This window comes from Puntigrus tetrazona, chromosome 16 (assembly GCF_018831695.1).
Source record: "Puntigrus tetrazona isolate hp1 chromosome 16, ASM1883169v1, whole genome shotgun sequence".
NCBI lineage: Eukaryota > Metazoa > Chordata > Actinopteri > Cypriniformes > Cyprinidae > Puntigrus > Puntigrus tetrazona.
In genome coordinates this window covers 20,259,399-20,286,179 of record NC_056714.1, presented here as the reverse complement: position 1 = coordinate 20,286,179, position 26,781 = coordinate 20,259,399, and the positions used below count along the sequence as shown (strand labels likewise).

The 26,781-nt window shown below is 35.4% G+C and overlaps 2 protein-coding genes across 11 annotated transcripts in view; one reads left to right on the top strand and one right to left on the bottom strand.

Moving 5' to 3' along the window:
- The window catches only part of slc4a7 (solute carrier family 4 member 7), a 37,144-nt gene extending 18,505 nt beyond the window's left edge, over positions 1 to 18,639 (bottom strand). For 4 of the 10 annotated variants that reach the window (XM_043260149.1, XM_043260144.1, XM_043260140.1 and 1 more), the window contains exons 1-5: positions 11,385 to 11,798; positions 7,610 to 7,691; positions 1,021 to 1,164; positions 807 to 945; positions 208 to 368 (exon numbers count right to left, since the gene is read on the bottom strand). In XM_043260149.1, the coding sequence (XP_043116084.1) occupies positions 208 to 368; positions 807 to 945; positions 1,021 to 1,164; positions 7,610 to 7,691; positions 11,385 to 11,450 (592 nt within the window). In that variant the 5' untranslated portion in view covers positions 11,451 to 11,798. Of the gene's footprint in view, positions 1 to 207; positions 369 to 806; positions 946 to 1,020; positions 1,165 to 7,609; positions 7,692 to 11,384; positions 11,799 to 18,489 lie in introns of those variants that run through there. The other 6 variants (XM_043260142.1, XM_043260146.1, XM_043260145.1 and 3 more) reach the window with 4 other exon arrangements.
- A 2,650-nt stretch (positions 18,640 to 21,289) lies between these two features.
- On the top strand, positions 21,290 to 25,345 carry si:ch211-135n15.2 (uncharacterized protein LOC557207 homolog). Its single transcript, XM_043262037.1, has 6 exons — positions 21,290 to 21,399; positions 21,486 to 21,569; positions 21,648 to 21,704; positions 21,787 to 21,867; positions 22,102 to 22,197; positions 22,891 to 25,345. Exons 1-6 carry the CDS (start codon positions 21,295 to 21,297, stop codon positions 23,122 to 23,124), a joined length of 657 nt encoding a protein of 218 aa, XP_043117972.1. The 5' UTR covers positions 21,290 to 21,294; the 3' UTR covers positions 23,125 to 25,345.
- The last annotated feature ends 1,436 nt before the right edge of the window (positions 25,346 to 26,781 follow it).

Sequence of the window (26,781 nt, the reverse complement as noted above, 5' to 3'; positions counted from 1 at the left end):
AATAACTTTTAAACTGATGAGTTTTATTGGTTGCGTGCGAACATTGGTTTGCTTAACACAAACATAAAAAATTCTCAATACAAAAAAAAATGTGTCTAAAATATGTCTTGAAAGCCATACAAAGTCTGAAAAATACAAAGGTGTTTGCCGAAAAAGAACAAAGGCTTCCTTCACCCAAGTAATAAATATTTATCGGTCAAATATTACCTGCTATCTCCTCAATGGTGTTTGCTCTCATGTCCAGCATGACTGTGCCATTGAGAATGCAGCTCCTTAACTCAAACAGGCTATGCAGGGAAAGCGTGGCGACGTAGGGCTTACTCCAGCGTTCTCCTCCATCCTCTACATCCTCCTCGAACTTCAACCACCTGCACCAAATCGGATTTGATTAACCATGCATTAAAAGAAGTATTCTGACACCTCCTGCTGGTCAAATATTTAGGTTTTCCATAGCATATATGAAGAACTATACCTTGAGAGGAAAGCACACAAGGTAAAAGCTCAAATAAAATTGGTTGAGACCAGCTGGTTTAAAGTCAAGTTGAAAATGGCTACAGAAATCTTCTTATAAAATGTCTAGCATTATGTTGTTAGCAGACAAATGGTTTGATATTTCATCATGTTTCACTTTTTGAAACAAATAATTGGAATAAATGGATTTTCCAACGATATTTTAATTTTATATACATACGATATATATATATATATATATATATATATATATATATATATATATATATATATATATATATATATATATATATATATAGCTGTAATACACACCACATACAATGTTGTTTCCTCACCTGGCCGTCTCTTTCCACTCGTAAGCCTGTCCATCACGGAAGAACAGTTCATCAAGCTCCGTAAAGAGGTCATGAGGAATATGCTCCTCATCATCATCCTCAGTGCCGAGGATAAACTGGACCCTCTGTGAGGGAGTATCTGCAGACATGGGTAAAATTAAAACTCAACTAAGAAAATTAGTTGCATTGAGAGATTTGTGAGTGTTATTCTTACCGTACGCTGGCGATTCTCTCCCATCCTCTCGGTCTGACCCTCTGTCCTTCCTTTTCCGATGGTGCTTGTGGCCACGGTGCCGATGTCTGCGTCTGCTTTGTCTTCCTAAAGGTACGTGTACACCCACGTAAACTGCCCTGTGGCCTATAAAGAGAAAGCCTTTATTACTCTGTCCTGTACTGCATGTGAGAGGAAGTCTTTTTTAGGTTCGTTATGGACATGAAAAGGAAGAGATTTAATACAGAAAACAAACTGCGTTCCAGACACAGAAGATAAATTATTAATTGTCTGAACTGTTTATCTCAGGAGTAAGCATTTCCTGAGCTATATTTCCATGCACAAAACCCCCCAATGTTGACATAATTAGTATCCACCAATGATAAGAGTATGTATATATCCTATTGGTCTGTGTAAGAACATTATTTTGTTCTTACATAGACCAATATAAAAAAATGAAATAGCTCTGAAATAGGCATAGTACATTTTCAAACAGTCACTGTCTTTATAAATAAACCTCATATTTGAGTTTTAAACTACATTCTCACCTGAATAACTTAAAACTACAATTCATGACACAATAAAAATAAAATGAGCAAGTTCTTGGGAAATTATGTTTTTGAAAAGAATACATATTGAAAAAAGGCTATTGTCTGTGTGAAAATATAAATAAAAAAAAAAAAAAACAACACTTTTTTTGAGTTTGCGCACTCTGATGTAAATAAACTCACAGACAAGTCAAGGGGGATCCAATTGTATCAAGCAAAATTGATGATTCTAGTTAACCAATCAAACGTCTGCAGTGTGTTTAGCTCCACCTTTTGGCACCCTTTGCTGTGCTAGTGGTAAGGTACGGTACGCTATTTTGGTACCGTTTACTCTTAAAACATATTTGAGTACTGTACCGTACTGTACCAAATCGTACATTTTAGTGGAAATGAGCCATTTGTTTCAATGATTTAGAGTCGATTCTTTGTTTTGAGAGATAGTAACTTTATACTTTTACATTTAGTCATTTAGCAGACGCTTTTATCCAAAGCGACGTACAAATGAGAAAACAACAGAATGACATTCGTAGGCATTTTATGAGTAGCACTTAATTTTTTAATTGACCTAGGGCTGTGTTACACACTGCATGAAAGGTCATTTTCAAAAATTCATAAAAAGGGGCACTTTAAATTATAATATTTAAAATGATAGCTGTCATTCCCACTCTAACTCATGTCATTTGGCATGTCTCTCTTATCCGGCACACTCATTTGAGTTCACGGAGCTCTTTCCTAATTAGCTGATGTGTGTGTAAATTGGGGAGACATGTAAATTGTGCAGAGCTGTGAACTGATAAAACATAAATACGATTATTATGTAATTTTTCAGTTAGAGTGGAAATGATTGCTACATTCATGTTCCAAGCCTGTGGAACAATCTTGTCAGTACATCTTGATGACTGATACAGGGGAACGTAACAGGTGAATTCTGACCAATAAGAGGACAGTTTAAATCACATGTGCATACACTTGCATAAAATTTAGTACGCTTTGCAGTGATGATTAGATTAGATCCGAACCAAGAAGAAAATGCTAAATTGTAACAATTTAAGTCCCCGTTTCAAAAAAAAGCAAACAATACAGGTCTGAAAAACCCTAAAATGTTCAAATCTGTTTCTCATATTCTACTATACATTTTCCAAACTTCTGCTCAGCAGCCCCATTAAACTCCATGTAAACCAGTGTGACATTAAAAAACTGTGCGAGAAAACCAGTGTGTTTCAACACATAAATTGCATCTTTACTGTCTGTGGCATGCTTTAGGGAAAGCTTAAAAGTTAAATATGCCACCCATGCTCGAGTTATTGTGTTGAAGGTAAGCTTCTGGGAAGCAAAAGCTGCTTGCGTCACAAGACTGTTGTGAACAAGGAAAGAAAACACCAGCAATTTAAAGCTAACTTCATTCAGCCAGCTCGCATTGTGTGGGTGGGACATGTGTGAACGCTTGTGTGGTATGGCAAGCCATTTTAACTTTTAATCTATAAACCGTACTAGTATCTATTTCTATGTGATCTGTACTTATTTTTTAGATGCTAGTATCTTTTCCATTAAATACTAGTATTTATTAATTAACCACTAGTGAAGTTATATGAAGTTTATAAAGTTACTAGTACTTATTCATTAGATACTAGTACTTATTCCAACAGTGACCAGTACTTAATTGTGTGTGACAACATGAGATGAGACAAAATACACATACTTTGTTCACTAGAACAAGTTCTAATACCATTTATAAGACTTTTCTAAAACCATTTTAACTAATTTAGGGCTGTAAGTATAGTTACTTTGTTAATCAAGTAATCTACTGATCTACTGATTTTTTTTAGTAAAACAAAGAAACCTAACTTAGTAACTTTAGTATGACTAATGATAAGAAAGTAATGATTAGCTCAAATAAAATATAAAAACCAAGTAATTACATGGTTTTATTGAACAACACTATTAAATACATAATGTAATATACCTATACATAATAAGAACACAAAATGTAAGTACATTTTGTATTATAACAAATACCTGCAAAGGGGGCCAATGACCTGGTGACATTTCACTTTACAGCGTGATTAAACAACATTTATATCCCTGCAATTTTTAATATTTGGCCACATGCAAACTCAGAAAGGTTTCATTTGAAATCGCTATGTATGATAGATCCAAGATGGCGGTGCGGCAGTGTTTTTTGTTTGTTCGAGACAAAATTTTGTATGCCTTGCACTGATCTTGCCTTTGCACTGTTTGCACTAGTTTGCACACTGGGTTTGCACTCTACTCCCTTGCTGTTTGCACTAGTCTGCACACTTTGCACTTTATGTGGCTAAGACACTGTCTTAGCTCAGTATGCAAGTTCTTTTGTATTGTGTATTTTGTTGTAAGTATGACTTCATGTAGCACCAGGTCCTGGAGAAACGTTGTTTGTACTGCACAGCTATATGTAGTTGAAATGACAATAAAAAGCCACTTGACATGACTTGACTTGAAATACGATATATTAAATGGATCAGAAATAGGTTTATGTATCCTGTGTTGGCCATGGATTATAAATGATTTACGCTGCAAATCTAGTGAGATAATACAAACAGTTTTCCCTAAAAAATGTCAAGCAAGTCAAATTCAAAGCATATGAAGACGTTTAGCCCCTTTTACACATACAGTCTTTAGTGGTAAATTACCAGCAAGTTACCCATTAAGATATTATGTGTGAACAGCAACCTTTTCAAAAATTTTGGTAAATTTGTTCTGGCAATCATATCTTATGGAGGTGTCATGGTTATTTTGAGCTGTTTAAAAAGCTCAGCTGCTTTTTAATCCATATAAACATGCTTTAGATGTAGATGCGCTTCTCCAATTATCCGCTCTGCGAATCTGCTATTTGGTACAGTAACCTATGCGCGTAGGTTACCGCACCCAATAGTGTTTCTAAAAGTAAAAAATTCTGATTGACTAGTAGTGTTTGTTTGCCAGTGAAAGCTGTTCTTCTCTTGTACTATTGGTAGGCGAACTTGTTGACGCGGAGGTGATATCACGTTTTTGTTTTGTTTTGTTTTTTTTTAGATCTGACACAGTGCTGGAAAACTTCCTAGTTTCTAGCTAGAAAAAGTCCTGCTAACATGAAAAAGAGACTAGTGTGGCTTATAGATTAAATGTTAAAACTGCTTGCCATATGTGTGGTTTGTTCAAACGTCTGCTGTGTCTACACCAATTTCACACGCTTGTCTGTGCAGAGAATGCAAGGGAGACTGAGTGGCGAGTACACACTTTGTCAGTCACAACAGCTCTTGAAATCATCAGTAGGGTTCGATTCCGAAACCTGATACCAGTATGACACTGGTACCTAAGTAACCTTTATGTACCGAACCGAAGCAGAATGCAGTTTCTGTTGCCTCTTTTCAGTGCCATGCCTGAACCCAACCCGATACCCAACCCTACACAATGATGATTGTATTCACATTTTTAAACCCGCTGTCCAACAAAAGAGATCATAACCTTTTTACTCCACAATACCAGTCAAATGCTTCCTTTTGTGATCTGATATAGCTTTTTGTCATAGAATGAGGCAAAAAATATGGTCCATAAGCTACTGTGTAAAAAAAAAAAAAAAAAACATTGATTAGAGAGATGGCTTGAATAACAGTGACAAATGATACACTGTTGCAATAGAGTGTTTATTGTCTTATTTAGTTTAGCTACTTCTCTGGATACATGTTTTTTTCTGTTTCTATATAAACGTATCGGTTCAGGCACCGTTTAGGCACTGGAACAATTTTAAAAGTATAGATTTGGCACCGGTATCAGAAAAAAACCCAAACAATACCCAACCCTATCATTGAGACACATAGAGACAATGTAACTTATCTTGTGTGCCTCAATCCTGAAGAGCACACATTGCACAATGAACAGAGTCACTGCAGATTTCCATACACACTAAGGTCAAAGGTCTCCAAGGACATAATTAAATAAATATAACTGTAATGGCAATTACAGGTTTTAGTTTACACGGAAAACATATTTAGATAGAGAAGAAAACTGCGGTATGGATACAAAGCAACACAACACAAAGAGTTGGGGGTGGAGGTGGGTCAACCAATACTAAAGCTTCCTCCCAAATTATCTTGACACTCCCCTAAACACCAGCTTCAAAACAACAGCCCTGTGCAGAGCTACATGCCTGTGGAAACCCATCCTGGTCCTTACTAATTACAATAATAATTTACTCGGGTAGCAGGGGAAAGAAAACATAGAAAATAATCAAGAAAATTATAAAGATATCAAAGCACATAAAGCTGAGGAGTTAAAAGACCTGATTCACTGATCTGCGTCTGTTAAGATTACCAATGGATCACAAAAGTAGATGTTTCTCTACAATAAAAGTAAATGGGGAATTGGTCTGTTAAGCTCCAAAAAGGTAAATGAAAGAAGCCCATATGATTCATGCACTACATTTCAATTGTTCTGAAGCAGTGCAATAGCTTTGTGTGAGGAACATGCCAAAGTTTAAAATCATTCATTAAAAAAAAAAAAAAAAAACTCTTTCTTGACAGCCATGGTCACTATTTACTTGAAAAAGAGCAGCTTAAAAGTTCTTTATGGGTTTCCTTCTACTGATGGACACAAAACAAATATTTTGAAGAATGTTTGTACCTGGTAGGTATTTTATTAAGTCAATGGCTACATAAAAAGCGTTCACAAAAGCCAGCCAGCCGTGAAATGATACAAGAAAGAAAATTACAGAAATTTCCTTTTTTAAGGTGAACTATCCCTGAAACCAAACCCATTTAAGAAATATGCTACAACATACTGAATAAACCGCATGACTTCATGTGATTTTCTTTAAAATTGTGTTGGCTGTCAGAGAAAAAAAGTGAAAGAGGAAAAACAAAAACGTTAAGTAAAGGATACTGTTTTATGTGAGGAATAGAGTATGCAGTTAATGCTGGTGGGACTGAATGCATGACCAGAGCAGGCACAGTTTAATTAATTAGATCTTGAGCTGTCTAATACATCTTAATGCTATTAAAGTAAGCGGGAGGCCAGCGCAGCGGCCCGTACTGTACATGTTACTTTCAACAAGATCCCTCATTACAACCTTATCAGAATTATATTAAATCTGTATGGTGCAAAGCCTGAAACTTAAATCAGTCCTTAAACAGTATAAACTTTCTATTGAACTTTAGTCTGAGTAGATTTTTCTCCAGACAAAGAACACAAATGAAAATAAAGCTGTGATGGACAGAAGACAGCAGGTCAACATATTAAAATGATTTCTGAAGAAATAATTGCATAATACCTTAAAATTTATTCAATACCTAAAATATAAAAATGAAATATAAGTATAATATTAAATACAATAAATAAGTAATTCTATTTTTATAATCAGCGTTACAATTTTTTTAACTTTTACAATTATTTCTATCATTAACAGGAGTTTAACGGTCAATCGCTAATTCGCATGAAAAAAAAAAGCCATTTATACTGGCTAAAATCTGTGCAACTCTCATGCTAGTAAGGGAATCAGTTCACAGACTATGAATGTCGTAATTGTAATATGTAGGTCAGATGTCCCCTCACGCTATGCATGAGTCGCTTTAAGAATGAGTTCTTGAGTTCAAGACATTTCTTGCCTTACTCATCTGGCATAGCACTGTTACCAAACACCTAGTGCCTCCTTTCCAAGACGCACAAGCTTCCAGAACGCATCCAGAAGGCTGACAGCAGGATCGGATCACCTGGAAACACACCACTGACCCCCATGGGAGAGCCCTCAGAGAGCAAGGGATGGGGAGGGGTGCTTTAAGACACGTTTAAGGTCAAAAACCTCAATGAACTGAGCCAGAGAATGAAATGAGGTTGAGGGGGAGGAATGGTTTTAATCATTATGCTTTGAAACACACCCAAAGTAATTAGTGAAAACACCGCAGACATTTACTGTACACCTCCATGTGCCAAAAGACCAGATGGTATGCTTGAGGATAAGGAAAAAAAACAACGCAAATGATTATGAGGGGTAAATAAAGAAGGGGGTTACGTGAACGGAGGGAGTGACTTACTTTCAAGTTCTTCTTTTTCAAAATTTGTGTGGATGTTAGAGCTGGTTTTCCCCTGATCAACAACAGCTTCCTCATCATTGCCCTGAATAGAGAGAGATAAAGAAGGATGAATTTATGTCACACCAGAGTAAACAAACAATCCATGGCAACACGAGAGGGTGCCATTCCAGTTACTGCTGCTTGCGTCTGGCTATAATAGAGAATTGTGCAAGAGTTTATACCATAAGTGGGCTTAAGACTTTTGTTTTTGACAATACGCTGCTTGGCACAAAACTGAAGGGAACAGGTCACAGAATAAACAACTAGAGTTCATTTTGTGTCAAATGAACCAAAACTCAGGAACAACACTATTACCTCAGCCAACATGACAATAGTAGATCAGAAACCAAATACAAACTGCACATCCACATAAATATGAAAATAAACAGATTCCTGCTCATGCATTATTGCTCAGAACAAATCAGAACAAACCTCTAACATAAAACTTTGGTATGGACTGTAACCCTTCATGTAACTGGACATAAATAGTCAAATTAAATAACAGCCAATTACAACAATTCTAAATATAATTGAATGATGCACATTTGGGATTTTAGTAGTTATCACAGTAATAATAACACCAACATTTCTGCATTTCATTTTACAATGATTTGTAGCAATGTACTTGTATGATGTACTTGTTGTATCAAGAAGCTGAAAAAAGGTTTCTGCTTATCAGTTATTGGACTGTTACATTTCTGTATATGTTTATATGAATATATGATGAATTGCAATCAATGACCATTCAGAGCTTCTTCAGGAAGTTAAAAAAAAAAAATAAAAAGATTTTTTTTTTTTTGCCTGTGCCCATAATAACACGTCTCTAAAATAAAATGTGCTTTGAAACTCTATTATCATCTAACAGCTGCTGTCTTTGAGTGCAGAGGGACAGGATCTGAAACACGACGGGGACACATTAAGGCACAAGTCTCCTAAAAATAATGATTATCTCCTATAAATCTCCATAAATAATAATGGTTTCTACACTCTTGCTTATCGATGCTCCATCATGAGGGTCTAGGACACAGGACATTTCAATAATGTATAATTTTGTCTAAGTCAGGGCTTAGACTAAACTTCTTTAAATGCATGCTGCAGATGTCCATTTGCAAGCTATAATACGTCTACTGCACAACATTTTCCAACCACTTGGGTTTAATAGGTTGAGTCACATTTGGAGACAATATACTGTAAATGAGTGACTATAACTGTTAGGCTGCCCACTCACTTTATACAAAGATAATGAGCTTTAATTGGGCCCAAACAAAGTTAACTCCACGGGCACCATGATTATTGTGAAATGAGAAACATTTTCCACTTGCATCCTAAAAGAGATCCTAAAGTACTCTTGGGACACAAGGGTCCACCAGACAATGTTGTCCTGAATTTCCCAAGAGAAATATGCCTGTCTGTGAGAACATTTTGCTGGTTGCTGTTGAAGGAGCTGGTGTATTAGAGACGGTGATTGTGCGACAATTTTCCAGATGCGACCCGGGGTATTCTCGGGACTATGCCCGAGTCCCCCACTGCATATTTGTTTAAGTTCCCCAGACAATCATTCAATTCCCACAATTCTAGATCATTGCTAATGCACAGGCCAAATCTCCAAACAGAAAACTGCACAGATCTGTGAGAAAACAAAGCTTGAAAGCTTTTTCATTCCAGTGACTACACTCAAAAATATAATACAATTCTATTAAAAAAAAAAAAACTGTCTGAACAAACAATTAACTATTCTGGACTCTAATACAAGTAATAGGAACAAATTACCTATTTGCTTGAAATACTACAGACTGTAGTTGATTGTATTTGATATATAATAATATTGTCATCATGCAATAAGAAAGCATATATGGTGACTTTTTATTTCATTACTTTTTCTAAGAAAAACATCCTTGCAAACTGTTTAAAACCTAATGCACAGAATAACAGCTAACATGTTAATATAAGCATATCTTAACTATTATATAAAAAATAATTTAGACAAATGAATCAACCTTACTAATCAAGTAGTTGGTTGTTGGATGACAATTTGACTATCATTGCACATTCCAGCTCAGAACTATAAAACAAACAATAGATGCAACTATGTCCTCTGGGCAGCTGTATGACAAGGATGACGTAACCATAGTCAGATCACATTCACAGCTATTCTTAACCTGAAACTATTTCAGGCCACATTTTTTTCAGCTCACTCAAAAGGAGCACAGGGTAAAAATAAAAATCAAGCCATATATTAGCAATATTACCAGAGTTTGCCACATGTCCTGAAACATCCAGGTTAAACGGTTAGTTCATCCCAAAATTTAAATTCTGTCATTACTCACCCTCATGTTGTTCGACACAAATTAAGATATTCTGATGAAAAACAGAACTGTCTGACCCTCCATTGACAGCGATACAACTGAAATGATCCCAGATCCAGAAACATAGTAAATACATCGGTAAAACAGTCCGTGTGACATCAGTGGCTCAACTTCAGTCTATGGAGGATCAGGTGGCTCTCCGATTTCATCAAAAGTATCTTAATTTGTGTTCCCAAGAGGGCGAGTAATTATGTAAATTTTCATTTTGGGGTGAACTAACCCTTTAAAAACCTTTAAATAAGTGGTACGTCACAACAGAGGCGAGACTTTCAAGAATGTACACATACAAATTGTCCACGTGGAGATTCAGCTGTTTTAACCTTATTTACTAAGTTAATACAAGGGATGTTTCAGTGTGAGCGTAGTGCAATCGTCAGTCTCTTTGTGCAAGTGACGTGTGTGTCAATTAAAGCAGCACATAAAATAAAGAACAGTGCTTAAACCAATTTATTGCGTGATTAAACCTGTGCATTAAACAGTTTTATACCACAGGGACGAAAATGCTTGACAAAGGGTTCTGAGGTGTGCAATTATTTTCAGGGAAACACACGGTGATCCAGATCCAGATCCAGACAGGTCTTGATGAGAGGCAGGTAATGTCTTTAATAACTTATTAACTGTATTATTATAACTGCAGTTATCATCGACTCAAGCCTCTTTACTAGGTCTGAAACGACATTTTGGAATTAGCACCAGAGGCATCAAAAGTGTTTTTAGTATAAAAACGAGATGATGCCTGTCTGAATACTTGATTTTGATTATTTTTCTGATAATTCAGTAGCCTGTCATCAAATTATTCCTTACTTGGGCTAATGCATACCTGCCAGCCATATATATATATATATATATATATATATATATATATATATATATATATACATATATATATATATATTATATACACTTATAGTAGACTATATGTAAGATGAGAATGTTCTGTTCCAGCATATTCACATTGAGTCCTGTGCATTTAAAAAAAACATCAAGGTGGCCCTGTCCCACCACAGGCCTCTGTCCAAACATTCCCAAGTGCCTTGGCATCAGATGTCACCCCTAAGGGCAAAACGCAGCAAAGGGTACAATGTAGACTTAGAATTTAAATCCGTTACGACACGTGACGGGCAAGGTGTCTTGAGACCACTGACATGCTTTGCCTCTTTTCAGTGAAACGGCAACAGATTTCACTTGTGTGAATTAAATTTCACAATAAAAATACTCAGTTCCCAAGGCAATTTTTTAAAAACAGAACACGCAGAGCAAACACTAACACCAAGCCAAAGCATATTCAATAAGCTATGTAGAATCTGAATGATGCTCCAAGCTCAAAAAAAAAACTGGACAGACACACAACAGTGAGCCCAAAAACATACCGAGATTATTGTAGCTCCTCTGGTGGTCCTCAGATTCACAGCATCTCCCCAGAAGTCCTGCATCATTCACGGACCCTGGGGAGGGACTTTGAAACTTTGTCACTTGGAGGAAATCAGACAGCACTCAAGGCCCCAAGAGCTTAATCCGGAAACATTGATCATTCAGCCAGCTCATAAAAAAACAAATCAAGTATCAACCTAAAGCGTTAAATCTTTCAACTGAATTCAAAAAGTAGTGACAAGCTACAATGAGGATCTGTATAAGAGGAAGTCTCCACGCACTTCCTTAATGCATGAGTCTGCTTCTAGCAAGTTCAGGACTGTCACACTGATCAGGAAGCAGAAGTGAGAGAGAATCCTGCAAGACGCTGTCAGTGCACGCTTCTCATGCTGACGTCGGAAGGGTCTCACTCCTGGTTGCAAAGATCTAAACATGAGTTGTTATTTATATCCCGGTGTGAGGGTGTGTTGTTGTGAGCATGCATGTGTTTTTCCACGAGTAGGGGTGAGTTCTTGGGTTCACACAGCACTGGAGCTATACATGGCCTGAGCGCTGGGAAGCTGCCGGGACAGCGTGCCATTGCTCTGAGGTGTTAAAGGACATTCAGAGTTTGAAATAAAAAAAGCAATATCACCGGCTACTACTAAAGCCAGGATAATCACATTATAATCAACAAATCTGTCTACACTGCACAATGAATCTCTTATTTACAGTGTCTACGCCTTTTAGATTATTATGGGGGTGTTCTATTTTTGTTGCATCGCTTAAAGTGTAAAGTATATTGGAGGTTACATCATCGCTGCAAGCAAATGGTGTGACAAGTATCAAATATAAATTCAGATTTCTTGGACTAATTTAAATGCCTCATACTCACCATTGCATTGCACTTATTCATCACTGCGTTATCTGCATTTTAAAAACTCAACACCTTAAAGGTATAGTTGAAAAATTCTCATTTACTCACTCTCATGTTGTTTCAAATCTGTATAATGAATGTTGAACACAAGAGAAGATATTTTGAAGAATGTTGCCTTTTAAACAGTGCCCTATGAACCGTGTTTAATTTTTTCCTAAATTCCAATTTATTTTCCAAAAATTTTTTTCAAATTGTGTTGTTCAATTAAATTTTTCTGGATTTTTTTTTATTTAATTTTTTTATTTTAGGTTTTAATGGTTAAATTGAGTAATATTATGTCATTTTGAGTAATATAATTTAAATCAGACATAAAACCCATGAAACGATTTTGATTTTATAGAAAATAATAAGCTATTTCTTTTTTTCAGAAATACCGTGCTATATTTTTCTGCTAAATAAGATCTGGTAAATAATTTTTCTGGTAAAATTAATGTTTTATAGTTCTATAGTTTTATTTATCAATAGTTTAGAAGTAATACTACCTTTAGGTTTCTGTATATGATATGAACTTTTTCTTAAAAGAAACTGTACAATTCTGTTTATGTTTTCCACATGAGAAAATCATAGGGCCTAACAATGACAACCAGAAACTGTTTGGTTATCAACATTCCTCATGTTATCATCTTCTGTGCTCAACTGAAGAAACAAACTTATACAATGTGATGTTGAGTCTTGTTGACGATTTTAAACTGTACGTTTAAGCTAGCTAAACGAATGTGGCAAAAATGTTAGAAAGAAGAAATCATTACAATACAATTCCTTCCATAAAAACACTAATAGCAAGCGTAAAAAAGTCCAACAAAAGTAGCAATATCAAATGTGATAAGCAGAACAAATGTTTAATGTACACAATGCTACTAAGCAAGTAGTAAGCAAGCACACTGATACTATGCTCATGAAGAGAAAGAACGTACACCTGTTGCCCCTGACAACAGAGTAACCTTTGTGGTAAGTCTGTGCCATTCAGCCAGTGAAGCTGTTAATGGCTGTAATTAAATCTGAGTAGTTACGCTGTCTGTATGAATGGAGAGGGTTTAACCAAAGAATAATAAAATAAAAAATCCCATTCTAATCACTGAGGAACCATATTGAGTGTCTAAAAGAAAATGTGGATACTTCACTCATTAATATTATGTGATTTATAATTTTATCTTTAACATGATTGTTTGTGTCTAATTGTTAGTGTTTAAACTAAAAATAAATCTACTTTTGATTGTCACCTTGACTGATTGTTAGATTGATAACTTCCACACCGATGCAGCAAACTTATCACAGTAGGACGCAAGTGGTCCTAATAGCGATGTACGACTGCTGTATCTCTTTTTCTGGGTTGTGTTTTTAACCATTTAAAATTTTCTTGAATTAGTTTTAATAGTTCAATTCAATGCACCATTTATTCACACAGACATGATGAACATGCAGTATTCATATTTAAATTTTATTTTTACAGCTTTATTCAAAGACAAATTTGGAGTCAGTTTCACAGACAGGGCTTAGACTAAGCCAGGATTAGGCCACAGTTAAGTTAGGACGTTTAAGTAATTTTATTAACATGCCTTGTTTCCATGTTCCATCTTTAAAAAAACATTACTGGCATCTTGAGACAAAATAAAGGCCCTGATATATTTTAAGATCAGTCAGTACAAGTTAAAACAGCTCAGATTTACACTTCAGTCTGGGGTAAGGTTTAAGCCTCGTATGTGAAAGTTGGGGATAATTTAGCTTAAGTGTACTTGACCTACTTTTTATTTATCAATCAAAAATGTGGAAAATTCTTTGACATTCCGCGTTATACAGTAAATCTGTTTTTATAGCCTGATTCTGCGATTCTGTCCACATTTTCCACATTGCAGAAATTACAGGGACCTAAATTACACACACATCGATCCCAGCTGTGTTAAACTCACTCCATCTTAATTCAGACTGAAACACTGCTATCCTGCGAGCACCATTAACTTATACTTTGGCAGGAAGCAAACTAAAATCACAATGATGAAAAGAATGTGACCTAGAAAAAGAAATAATCATATCAACAACTCACTTCCCAGTAAACAATGATGATGCCTGAAACAACAGCCATATCATAAAGGTTACATACCAATGCATAATCAGTAAATCACATTTTCTGTCTTATAATTAAGAAAATAAGCATGGTAATCCAGAGTTTAAGTATGAACAGTGTGAAACATGAACAGAATTACCTAGGATCACACTTAACTTAAGGGTTTAAAATGGCAATTCAGTTGTGAAAAATATAATGTTGCATGAACAAGGTGACAGAAAACACATGGAGAAAGGAGACTGGAAAAAAAACGAGAGATGTTTGTATAATTTATGGTGTGTTTTAAAGAAAACAGAGGATAAACGTTTGAGAAATTATATATTTTTAATGTGTGTGTAAGCACAGTCTGGTCTGTGATTTTCTCATCTGACACTTCTGATGTTTTCAGCATTTACTGTAATAGTTTTATGGATGAAGCAGTGTGTTAAAGGAGCCTGTAATGATGCATACACAACACAGCGAGCAAGACATGGGAATATCTTTTCCTTATTTGGTTGTGGCCTGGCCCATTACACCAAACTAAGCATAGTAAATCTTATACAACTATTTATGAATACAATACTGATGTGACATTTACTTTCTCAGATAAGCTCATAAAAACATAAGAGACTAATATTAATCACTGGAGAACAGACTTTGCACTGCTGAACAGTCTCAACCTCTTTATCTAAGATTAACAAAATATTTTATGATGCAAAACATGCACCTCAAAACCCACCTCTGAAGAAATGCTTTGACTTTTTTGTAATTTTGTAATTTATAAAAATCCCACACATTTATGAAATATTTTGCGGCTATGAATGCACGAAAGTAATGCATTATGAATGCAATCCTGAGGTAACATTTACTTTGTAAATGATTTTCTTAGATAAGATCATAAAAACATAAAACAGATTAAGCTAATACAAATACTAATCTAATGCCAAGTAATCATACTTTGCACTGCTGATCAACCCCTCATCTAAGATTAATAAAATACATTTTTACAACACAACACAAAAATCTAGTTATTTATCTAGTCATCTAGTTATTTTTTTTCCATGTGATCAGAGGGTCCACAAAATTCCACTCATTTTATGCTGACATTTTATATTTAAAAATGTTATTAAAATATGCTAATATATTAAAAATAAAAACATTTTTGCACACACATGTGTTCCGTTTACTCCAAAGTCCACACTAACAAAGGGGATTAAGATCACTTTTATGATTCGGAAAATGACCATGAATCATACGATACACAATGCCTAAAGTTTACTGATATTTGACCGATATTTCATGATGCAAAAAAATGCATAAACCAACCTCTATATCAATGCTTTGACTATTTATCTATGATTAGAAATGGCAAAAATCTGTGTAAAAAACCCCCACCCCTTTCCTGTTAATTTATTAACTCATTTAGTGACATTTGTACAAATAAAACTGCAGCATTCACAGCTACACTTCAATCCAATCTGCAGATTCTCCCTCAAAATTAAATGTCTCCCGGGTTCCCTCCAGGCCTAGTTGATGCACATACTGTGCCAACATTTCGCCCCGATCGATACAGAGTTAATGAATTGTGTTTTCAAAGAATCACTCTCAACAACTGTCAACAAGTGGGACCAGAAATACTTGTTGTGTACTAGTTGCAGCAGAGCAACCGTGCTGCAGGCAGACAGGTCACAGTACCTCATTCTACTGTCCCAAACTACTCCAAACCTGCTGAGCTTATGGCTGCGCAGTGTGTGGCTTTATCAACAGCATTGTCTGCCGGGTCCCAGCACACCCGAGAGCTGCTGATCCTCCAGCCAGAGAACAATAACAAACTTCCTGTCTAATCTTCCGACTGAACCAGTGCTGTAACGTTACGATACCGCACACTCGACGAACCGTGAAATCTTTCCTCATTGCCACGATCTCGAGTGACAGCAGAGCATCACCGTCCCGAAGACACCTGAATGACCAACAGCAGTGGAGCGAGCAACAGGTGGAAATCACAACAAGGCTCTTTGTTACGTAACAAGAACTGGACTTTTGCAACATTTGCAGATAAACAGAACGCTAACTTTGTTTAGTGGCATCTAAACAATATACATACTTATGCAATAAGCCACAGCCATTTCCTCATCTGGATTCCAGTCTTAGACTCAGATTTGCCATTGCCTTAAACAGCATTACATAATATTGGTGGCAACATACAATGTTAACATTTTGTGAAGCTGTAAATAAATTGAAGATAAAGTAGGTTTTACAATAAAATGTCATGTTGTTTTACTGCCTCCAAATTCCACGTTTAATTCAATGTTAGTGGGCATGTCTTTGTAATGAATAGGGTTTTTCAGAGTACCTGCACCAACATGTATGAAAGCTTATTTTGGAATAAAAAAAAATTGAAAAAAATTAAAATGGTATCTCTGATGTTTTTGGGGGTTTTTTTCCGGAATTTAAGTTTATATGTAACAATTATGATCTTTTCACTCTGCATTTATATCACACATTTTTTCTCAGAAGTCTAAGAGTTTACATCCAACGTTTTTTTTTTTTCTGTATTTAAAAAAATATCTAGAATTAATTAATCACTGAAAGCTAATTGTGACTTGTCCTGTCAAAATCCTTACTTTTTTTCTCGCAACTGTGATTTGATAATTTCACAATTCTGACTTTTCTTCTCCGAATTGCAAGTTTATATTCCGCAGCTCTTAGTTCATCTCTTTCAACTGCGAGTTTACATCTAAAAATTCCATCTTTCTCAGAATTACCTTCTGTAGTTTCTGTTCTGCGGCAAAAATAAGCTTCCATAAACAAACTGGCTATTGTGGAAAAAGCAGCAAGTAGCAAGGGAGATTTTTATCTTGCGGTTCTGGCAATATCAGCCACAAACTACTTATATATATCAGTGATTGCCTGTCTGTAGGGAGAGAAAAAAAAAAAAAAATCAGCATAGCAAGGACCCACCGGTTACTGTTTATATGAAAACACAAGCCCTTATGTTCTGCTTTGAAAAGATAAATCAAAAGTAACAATATTCACCCTGCTAACTTAAATGTAAACAAACAAAATAACCATGAACTCATCCTGCGAGTGATACTTACTCATAAGTACAAAGTGTAAGCATTAAGTGAGCGATATTCATACTAGGCCTGCATCTTTACTCAATAGTTGTTACAGCTATTGTTCCTCGTAGGTGATGTAGTGCTGTGCATTTGTAAATATACACAAGCACTGAAAGCGCATTAAGGCTTTAAGGCATCTATTGACAGCGCAAATAATTTGTTTAAAAAAAAAAAGGAAATATTTACTGAAGTCGTTACGACTAGGCCTACATGGAAATTAAGCTTCTGAGGAGTGAAAGAGAGGGACAGAGGAAAGCGCACACTTATGCATACATACTTATGTAACCGATAACAGAAAGAGAATAACCAACTGTTTGTGTGTACTATACAAATTCATGCTAACTAAAGTTGACATTTTAAGTCTCCCACTCACAAAAATAAGTGATAAAAACGGGTGTCTGTAAAGTCAAGCGTTCATATCCTGAGAGGATGTCATTGTGACTTTATTTACAATTATAAAACAGAACATCATTTTAAAAGTCAAAATATAATGGTTACATGCAAACAGTTTCTGTTTTTAAATAGCAAATCACGCCAGCTAACAACTAAACGCATAAAGACAGAACAAACACCCAACTCCCGCTTTGACGTCTACATATTTGATCAAAAATTAGCCTTCTTTGGGGGAAACGCAATAAAACGTGTTAAAAAGTTATAACGTGTATGTTTTGTGCGCATGTATGTGGCAGAGAGAGAGATTCAGAGTCTACTGCGCTCGTCTTTCACCGTTATTGTGACGCAATGATCTAAACGACACTTCCTGGCAGAAGCGTGCTCACCCCAAAACAATGAAAGCGGATTTCCACAGCTACACTGTCTCAAAACGAACACCTATGCTGTCCACGAAGACAACCTGGATGCTCTCGGGTCGTTAACAGCCCAGAGGAAGTGATGCTTTAAGGCTGCCCGCATCCATTTCCATCATCCCCGTCTCTTTCCTTTCTTTCAAAAGGACGCGCGCGGATACGCTCCAGACACCCGCGACAACTCAAATCTGAACCGACAACTACAAATAACTTCTTGCTTACTGTGGTCAGGAGGGGTTTCATCTGTTCAGTGCTATCTTCCTCCATTTGTTCAAACTGTGCACTTCTTCCGTCCCTCGCCGGAGACTGATTTGAATATGATATTTCGAAATGCCCCTTCGCTCTTGTCACAGCCACTGAGAGCGTGTGAATGGTATTTTTACATATATCTGGGCTTGGCAAATCCCGCCCTTTTGGAGATTGACGGCGGATTTCATCCACTCACGCTCGAGCAGCCGGCTTTTTTTCTAGCCAATCAGATCGCGGGAACGACGCTGGTATACATATTAATGAGGCGTTACGGGGTTTTTCGGCCTAACGTGGTGTGGAGCAAGAGAAATAATAATAGCTGGCAGCCCAAGCAGGGATTGGTTGTAAAGCAGGGGAAGTTAACCTTTACAGACTGACCACTGCCTTGAGCAGCAAACCTAGAGACACAATATAAAACATTCAGAATCAACAATACAACTGATTATGCTAATCATATCATTATTTGCATTTTATCTAAGTACTTGCAGGCCCTAATAATAAAGCAGATGGCCAATAAAACATATTGATACTTATAAGAAGATGCTTTTGTGTTTAAATGTTATATATATATATATATATATATATATATATATATATATATATATATATATATATATATATATATATATATATATATATATATATACACACACACACATTTTATCATATTGCATATCTTGCTGTAACTGCTCACTATTTCTTTTTTGTCAACTATTCTTTCTGGATTGGTCCTTTGTTGAGGCAAATTGTGACTGAACAAAACAAGACTCAAATGCTTAAGTGTTCTGCTCTCAAACTACATGATAATTTAATTTATTCATTGCTATTGATGCAGTAATCGATTAAAACCTTTAGGCATAACTATGCATGACTATATCACTGATCGTGAAAAAGGGCTATAAAAAAGACAATAATCATTTCTATGCTTGTACTCTAGCACAACCTAGTGGTTGAGAAGTTCCCTGCACGCATTATACTTTCATATTGGCTTCAGTAGTTGGATAAGGGTCGTTTAACGTCACTTTACATCACATCTGTGTTTGAACTATTTAAAACACATATAAAATCGTTTCAAAATGTCATTTTATCAAGCTGATCAGATTTTACATTGATCTTAATGTTTAAAATTGCATTTACATTATGATAGTGAACTATTTATAATCATGGGAATACCCACATACCAGAAAAGTCAGCAAACCACTCTGCTTTTCTGACACTGTCACAGGGCAGCGATTAAAATGATCATTGCTTAATGTGCCATACTGCGTTTTACGTGTTGACCCTTTTGACTCAAAATGATTCGGCATCAGCGAGGCTCTTCAAAAACGTCAAACATTTAAGATTTTTGTTCCTGTCCTGTAAAATCTATCCTACCCACCGGAATCGAGCCGATGTTTACATGTGACGTTTGAGAATCATTCTCTTCATATTTTGTGCAGGTGGAGTCCTGTGAGCAGCGTGACTTCTTCGTACTAGCAAGACATATTGAAAAACAAAATAAAAATGACTCAAGACGTGCACATCAATAACGATTCATTTCACACCTTCACATTCCACTAATCTGAATGGATTTTAAGTTGGAGGCTGAAAATTTGTAAGTATTCTGTGCATTTATCATCTCTGTCTGTGTTTGTGGTTTAGGTAAAAGCTGGAATAAGCGGCTAATGTCGCAACATAGCAATTGCAATACTAATGTTTTACTAATTGCAAACTATTGTATATTGTTTGTGTGTGTTCTCTGTGGTTACTGCAGAAATTGGTTGTTTTATCATCCAGATCTAATGTCTTGGGACCGGCAGGGTCAAGTTAACCTCTTCATTCCAAACTTAGTTTGAACCAATAGAAAAAAGTGACATCTCCTGTGCCATTATCTTTAGATTATATTTTAAGTTGCATTGAAAAAACGCCTGAAGTCTGAATCAGCTGTCTTTGCCAATACTATTTGAGTACCTTGTGATGTGTCGTCAAAGCAACTCTTCCAGTATATCCTGATTTTCTGCTGTGAGCATGTGCACAGTGACTTTGGTTCCTCTACCTCTTGGTTGACAGTAAAAAGAAAAGCATGCTTTTAACTCAGACGTTGGAACTATGCAAGTTGGAACTAATTGATACTTATAGTTTGAACCGACAAAAGTATAAAGCACTGCATGAAACCATGCTTCAGCTTAAATTGTCCAACTTCTGTTATAACAGTCTCCCCAAAACCTTCTTAAAAAGTGCGTTTAGTTGTCTGGAATCTGACTTAAATTAAACCCCCCACTTCTTTCTGGCATTTTTGGGGTTGTTAGACCTCTTTTAAAAAAGAGCGACAATATATAGTTCAGTTCCATGCATTTATGGATGCATCACAATTGACAGCATAATAGAGGGTTTCAGTTGACTGAAATTTGGAAAATTTTCGGTCTGGTTTTTCGAACAAACAATCTCCTTTCAGAGACCAGATGCCCCTTAACCACTCAGTCATCCTGACACAGTACAAATAATAAACAAATACTATTTTAAAAATCAATAAGATCAACAAGTATAACATATTATAAGTATAATGCAATGTTTACATTCTGGGCTGGAAGACCTTTTACTAGGGAAAACAAAATGACACAGTCTATTAATAATTATCAATAAGTACCATATTTTTACATACTAAATGGATTTTCAAAGTGCACTGAAACACTTGTTTCCTCTTCTTCTTGGCTGACAGTAAAAAAGAAAAGCATGCTTTTCATCTGAAAATTTCTTACAGTTTCCATCCAACACATATTTCTTTCAGTGCATTTAAAGATGCCTAGACGCAACGGTGTGACCAGCATTCTGCAGCAGTCAGTGTCACCTTTTGATCAGCGTGTGGCGTCTAAATTCCTGAAGATCAGGCCAAAGATTCTGGGGGTAAAACAAACAGAGCCACTTGAATGCTTCATTTTGATTTGAGGGGAAATGAGAAAACAGATACTGCCTTGTTTTATATCTTACAGGTTTTGGAAATATCAATAGGTATAACTATGTTGATCTTAACAATCTGGACGGGATTTTTATATCTCCTCTGGTCATGTTTAATTGTAAGTATTTAATATCAACACAATAACAGCATTGTGCAATTTACATATGCTGAATAATATTTATTATCTTCTCTGTAGTCGATTTTAACCGGATCTGTGACTGTGTCAGCTGCATGTACACGTAACACGTGTCAGGTAAGTATGAATATCTAATAATAATCATTTAACATTTCGTTAGATTATAATGCATTGTATTTTCCCATTGTTCCCATTTCAGGTCAGAATCTCACAATTTCTTAACTGTTTCAGTGCCATAGCAGCTGCTATTTCCATCCCATTTCACTGTCTTGACAGTGATGTAAGTGATCTAATTTAAAACATATCTGTAAATTTACATTCATTTATCAGCAAAAGTCCTAATACTATCATCTATAAACATTGTTTTAATTGTAGCCTATTTAAGCTCCACATTAATCTGTCCTCTGAAACCTTTATATCACTCATGTGCTGTTTCTGTTTCGTAAAGATAAATATTTATAATTAATAATAAAATGTGTTTTAGATTAGAATTGTCCTGTCTGTACTCACTCAGGGCGTGACTCTAGTTCTCCTGGTTTTCTGTGATGCTCTGGTCTTCATCATCTCTGTTATTGTTGCATCGTCTTCCTGTGACTGCTGCAGGATGAAGGTAAAAGACTCAGTTCAAAGATCTTACTTAAAATTAAAAAAAAAAAAAAAAAAAAAAATATATATATATATATATATATTTTTTTTTCATATATATATATATATATATATATATATATATATATATATATATATATATATATATATATATATATATACAGTATATATGTAAACATAAGTAAAATAAATGATAAATGGCTCTGTAAGATCAGATTCCCTCCAAAAGTATTGCAATTCTGAAAACAAAATTCTAAAACACAAGTGAAAATATATTGCTTAAGCATAAAGGATAAAGGATAAGCATAAATCAAAACGTTAAACACATTTAAAATCATATTGCACAAAATTGAAATATTGATACAAAATTATCTGAAAAAGCATGTTTTCCTTAATTAGATTTCTTTCTTTTTTTTCTGCTTATTTATAAGTTTTCTCCTCATTTAACATTTGTGTATGCTTATGCTGTTTTTCCATTCATGGTTATTTCCATATTCTGCGTTTGCTTTTCTAAATGTTGCAGTTAGAGTTTAATGTAAAAAAGGGTGGGTTTAATCGTCACCATTGATCCACTAGTTCTTGATTGGTTAATTAACTGGCACTAGGTGTCACTACATCCATTTTAGACTTACATGCAATAATAAATGCAACACATTAACAATATTCTATTTTTCTTGTGTTCTCTGTCTCTTTCAAGTCAAGAGATGTTGCAGTCAGTTACATAAACCGAGATGTGCCTTACATGACTGACAGCAATATTGTGCAACCAGGCCCTTTTGCACCTCCACCAAACTACGATACAAGTCCTTTAGAGCCTCCACCAAAATACCATCCAACTCCTCTTGAACCTCCACCAAAATACTATCCATGTCCTACACATCAAGCAAACTCAACACCGCCACCAAACAGTTATACAAGTCCCCTCCACTGAGTTATGATCCCTACTATTAGGGATCTATTAACTATTAGGTAATTAACAGTTTGCATTTTCGCAACAGAGCATATTTCAAGCTTCTTACTTTCTGGATATAATTTATATTGTTCAAAGACACTCTCTTAAAAAATGTGCGTTTCATATTTTGAACATTTGTTTGTGTTACCTCATATGCATCCTTTATATGTGCACAAGTTGCTTTTATAACCTTAAATGTGCACACTTCACAGAAACTAGCATTAGAGATTATATACTGTAATGTTAAACACATTACTACAATTATTAGATGTATGTATGTACAAGAAGGCAAGATATTAGTCATCATGAAACAAAATAGTCTCTGCCAGCTCATTCAAGTGTTCGGTATTTTATCAAAATAGCAGATATGACCTGTGTTATAAAGATACATAATGTTGCAAATATTGTAGACTACTTGCCTACATATCCCAGATGTTTTAGAAAGATTCATTTTCAAAACCTCTTGTCGAGTCACAGGGATATTGGAAATGTGTCACAAAGAACACAATAAAATTCAGTGGGGTTCAGGTAACATCAGTCTTAAATGTTTAATAACACAGACCACAGATTGATGTGGAGTCTCACCGGATGTAACGCGTAAATCATATTGCATGCACTTGTTTTTTACAGAAAGGCTGTGTTAAATATTGTAGCTTGGACCGTGTGAATGGCTGTGTTTACAGACGTTTATGAAATTGACAATTTAAGCATTCAGAAACAAAGCATCTTTCCAAATGTAATCACGTGCACCGTGTTGGCTTCACAAACAGATGGATGGAGGAGGCCTTCTTGCTGTGATCACTACCACCAACAGCAGCAGAAACATTCTGCTTAAACACTAGGCTACTTAGGAGCTGGAGTCTGAGATCTTTCCAAGTATTGTATTAGACAACAGTAATGTTGCTTGTCCACAAATTACAACTATATATATATATAGAGAGAGAGAGAGAGAGAGAGAAAGAGAGAGAGAGAGAGAGAGAGAGAGAGAGAGAGAGAGAGAGAGAGAGAGAGAGAGAGCGAGAGAGCTTTCCATGTAGGATAAATCAAGTAAATCAAGGTCTTTCAGCTCCAATGTGAAAAGTGACTTTTGTGTTAAATTTTTATGTGGCTGACAGTGAAGAGAAAAGCATGTTATTAATGGCTGAAAATGAAGAAAATAAAAATGTATATGCTTATTTGTAAGTCCTTGTTAAGTGTATTACATCTAACTAAATTCCCATCTCAATCCCAACACATATTTGTCTCAGTACATCTAAATATGCCTAAACACGATCATGAGGCCAGCTCTTTTCAGCAGCCAGCATCACCGTTATAGCCAGATATCACCAGTATGTGATATCTAAATTCCTTGAAGATCAGACCGCAGGTCCTCGGGGGAAAGCAAACTGTCCCGCTTCTAATTTGTTCCTGTTGATACCGATGTTGGGGTAACAAGAAAACGTTCACCATCTTGTTTTATGTTTTACAGAGTTTGGAAATGGTACTAGGCATAGTGGTGTTTGCCTTAGCGATCTGAAAAGGGTTTGTGGGCTTCTATCATTGTAAGTCTTTAGTTTCAGTATGAGAGCAATATTCTGCATCGAGCAAATATTGAATTGTATATTTTTTTCTCCCCTGCAGTCAATTTAATTGGATCTTTGACTGCATTAGCTGCACACAAACGTAATATACAATGGGTTTGTTTGAATATTTTGCATTTCATTTTACTAGAATGAGATTAATAACATCAGAAAACGACATTATATTTTATAGATATTTAGCTAAAGAGTTTTTATTTTCTCAGACCAGAGCCTCATAGTCTCTAAACTACCTCAACGTCATAGCATCTATTTTCTCCATCCCATTTCATGGGTTTGCAAATGATGTAAATATATAGATTTCCTGTTTTAAATGCATCTGCAAAAATCATTTACTCCACAAGATCATGCGGATTAACGTTGGTTAGTATTAAATGCATTAGTAACAATAACTTACACTGAATAATTATTCATGCTTAATCTCTCTAATACTGTTTATATGCCTTTTGAAATTTATTACAATTTCTCAAATAAAAATAATTGTAGCTAATGTTGGTTTGATTTTTATGGTTTATGGGGGCGCAAATTATTTTAATGACAGTGGTATGACAGAGGTACTACAATTTGAAGGTGGTTTATGAGGACACTGCCAATGTCCCCATAATTCAAAAGGTTTGCAAAACATAATAAATGGTGTTTGTTTTTTGTTGAAAATGTTCTGATTATTTCCTGTATGGGTTAGGGTTCGTGTAAAGCAATAGCACATACAGTAAGTACAGTATAAAAAACATTACACCTATGGAGAGCCCCCATAAACCACAAATACAATCTTTAAAATAATAGTGGTTTAAAACAGGACACTCAGAGACCTCATACTGTCTGACAGAAGATGATCAGCAACCCAGTCAAAGAATTAACTTAATAGTTTATGTATTATAGTATGCATTTAAAAAAAAATACATTACTGTTTTTTGCAAAATACTCTGGATTACAATTTCCCTGTTAGTTTAACATGTTGAGATTGAGAGGAGCATGTTTAGATTTCTGAAGTCTTATAAATAAAGGAATGTATTTCTGCATATTGTATAAAGGCCCAGAATAGTGTTCAAGTTAAATCAGTCTATTAATATTTTGCTCAAATTACAGTACAGTAGTATAGATTACTGTACATTGTACAAGATTTAGAATAAGATATCAAGATTCTTTTTTAAAAGAAGCTTGCATTTTTATCTTCCATGTTCGTTTTTGTTTTTGTCAAATAAATCAACCATTTATTTAGTTTAACATTGTTTCATTGTTCTCTCATCTGTCAACTGTTAAAATTAAAGAGAATCGAAAGTGAAATTGCTGATGAAATGAACACGTTTTGATTTGTAAAAGTTCTCATAAAGGTATTTTAATGCAGTGTATTTTGCTAATATTGATGACAGCTTCTAATAAATTCAGCACATTCGAATCTTGTTCAATCTTACCTTTGGTTTGCAATCATTGAGCTTACTCTTTCTCAAAATGTTAAATTACTTTTGCTCATGTTTAAAGAAAAATGTGCGGGTGTGTGCCGTGTTGATGCGCTCCAGCAGAGGGAGCACAAAGGGCAAATAAAAAACAACGCGCTGTTGTGTGAACATCTGCGGGACCTTTAGCAGGAGCAGGATGTCCTCCAACATCAGGACGTCCACACTCTAGTTAGTCCCTCTGAAGTGGAAGAGCTGGAAGAGTGATAAGTTTACTGTCATAATCTAAAAGAATACACACATTCTCACATTCACATTTTTCAAACGTTCCCCTAAATAAAGAACCATTCTAATTTGAGCATGCAATTTTTCATTATTATGATTTATCTGATTTGATCCACGTTTTAGTATTCAATTCTTTAGATCAAATCACTCAACTGCAAACGGTAGAGATCCATGATCATGGAGAAGCTCAAGCATCTGAAGTCCTGAGTTTTGATGACCTGCTCCAGCTGTTCCTCAGGAGCAGGTCATCAAAACTCCAGATAACAGTAAGAATAACAAATATATGAGATTAAGCAACTAAACATTATAAAATACATTTAAAAAAAAATCAAGCTTAACATTTCTTTATGTTTTAATAGGCATTTTCTGGGGATATGAAC

Bases quoted from the DNA above. Each gene is read 5' to 3' on its own strand.
- si:ch211-135n15.2 (XM_043262037.1), top strand. From the start codon at position 21,295: ATGCCTAGACGCAACGGTGTGACCAGCATTCTGCAGCAGTCAGTGTCA. The intron at 21,570-21,647 runs GTAAGTATTTAA...TCTTCTCTGTAG, and splicing joins TCCTCTGGTCATGTTTAATT to TCGATTTTAACCGGATCTGT. The intron at 21,868-22,101 runs GTAAGTGATCTA...GTACTCACTCAG, and splicing joins TTCACTGTCTTGACAGTGAT to GGCGTGACTCTAGTTCTCCT.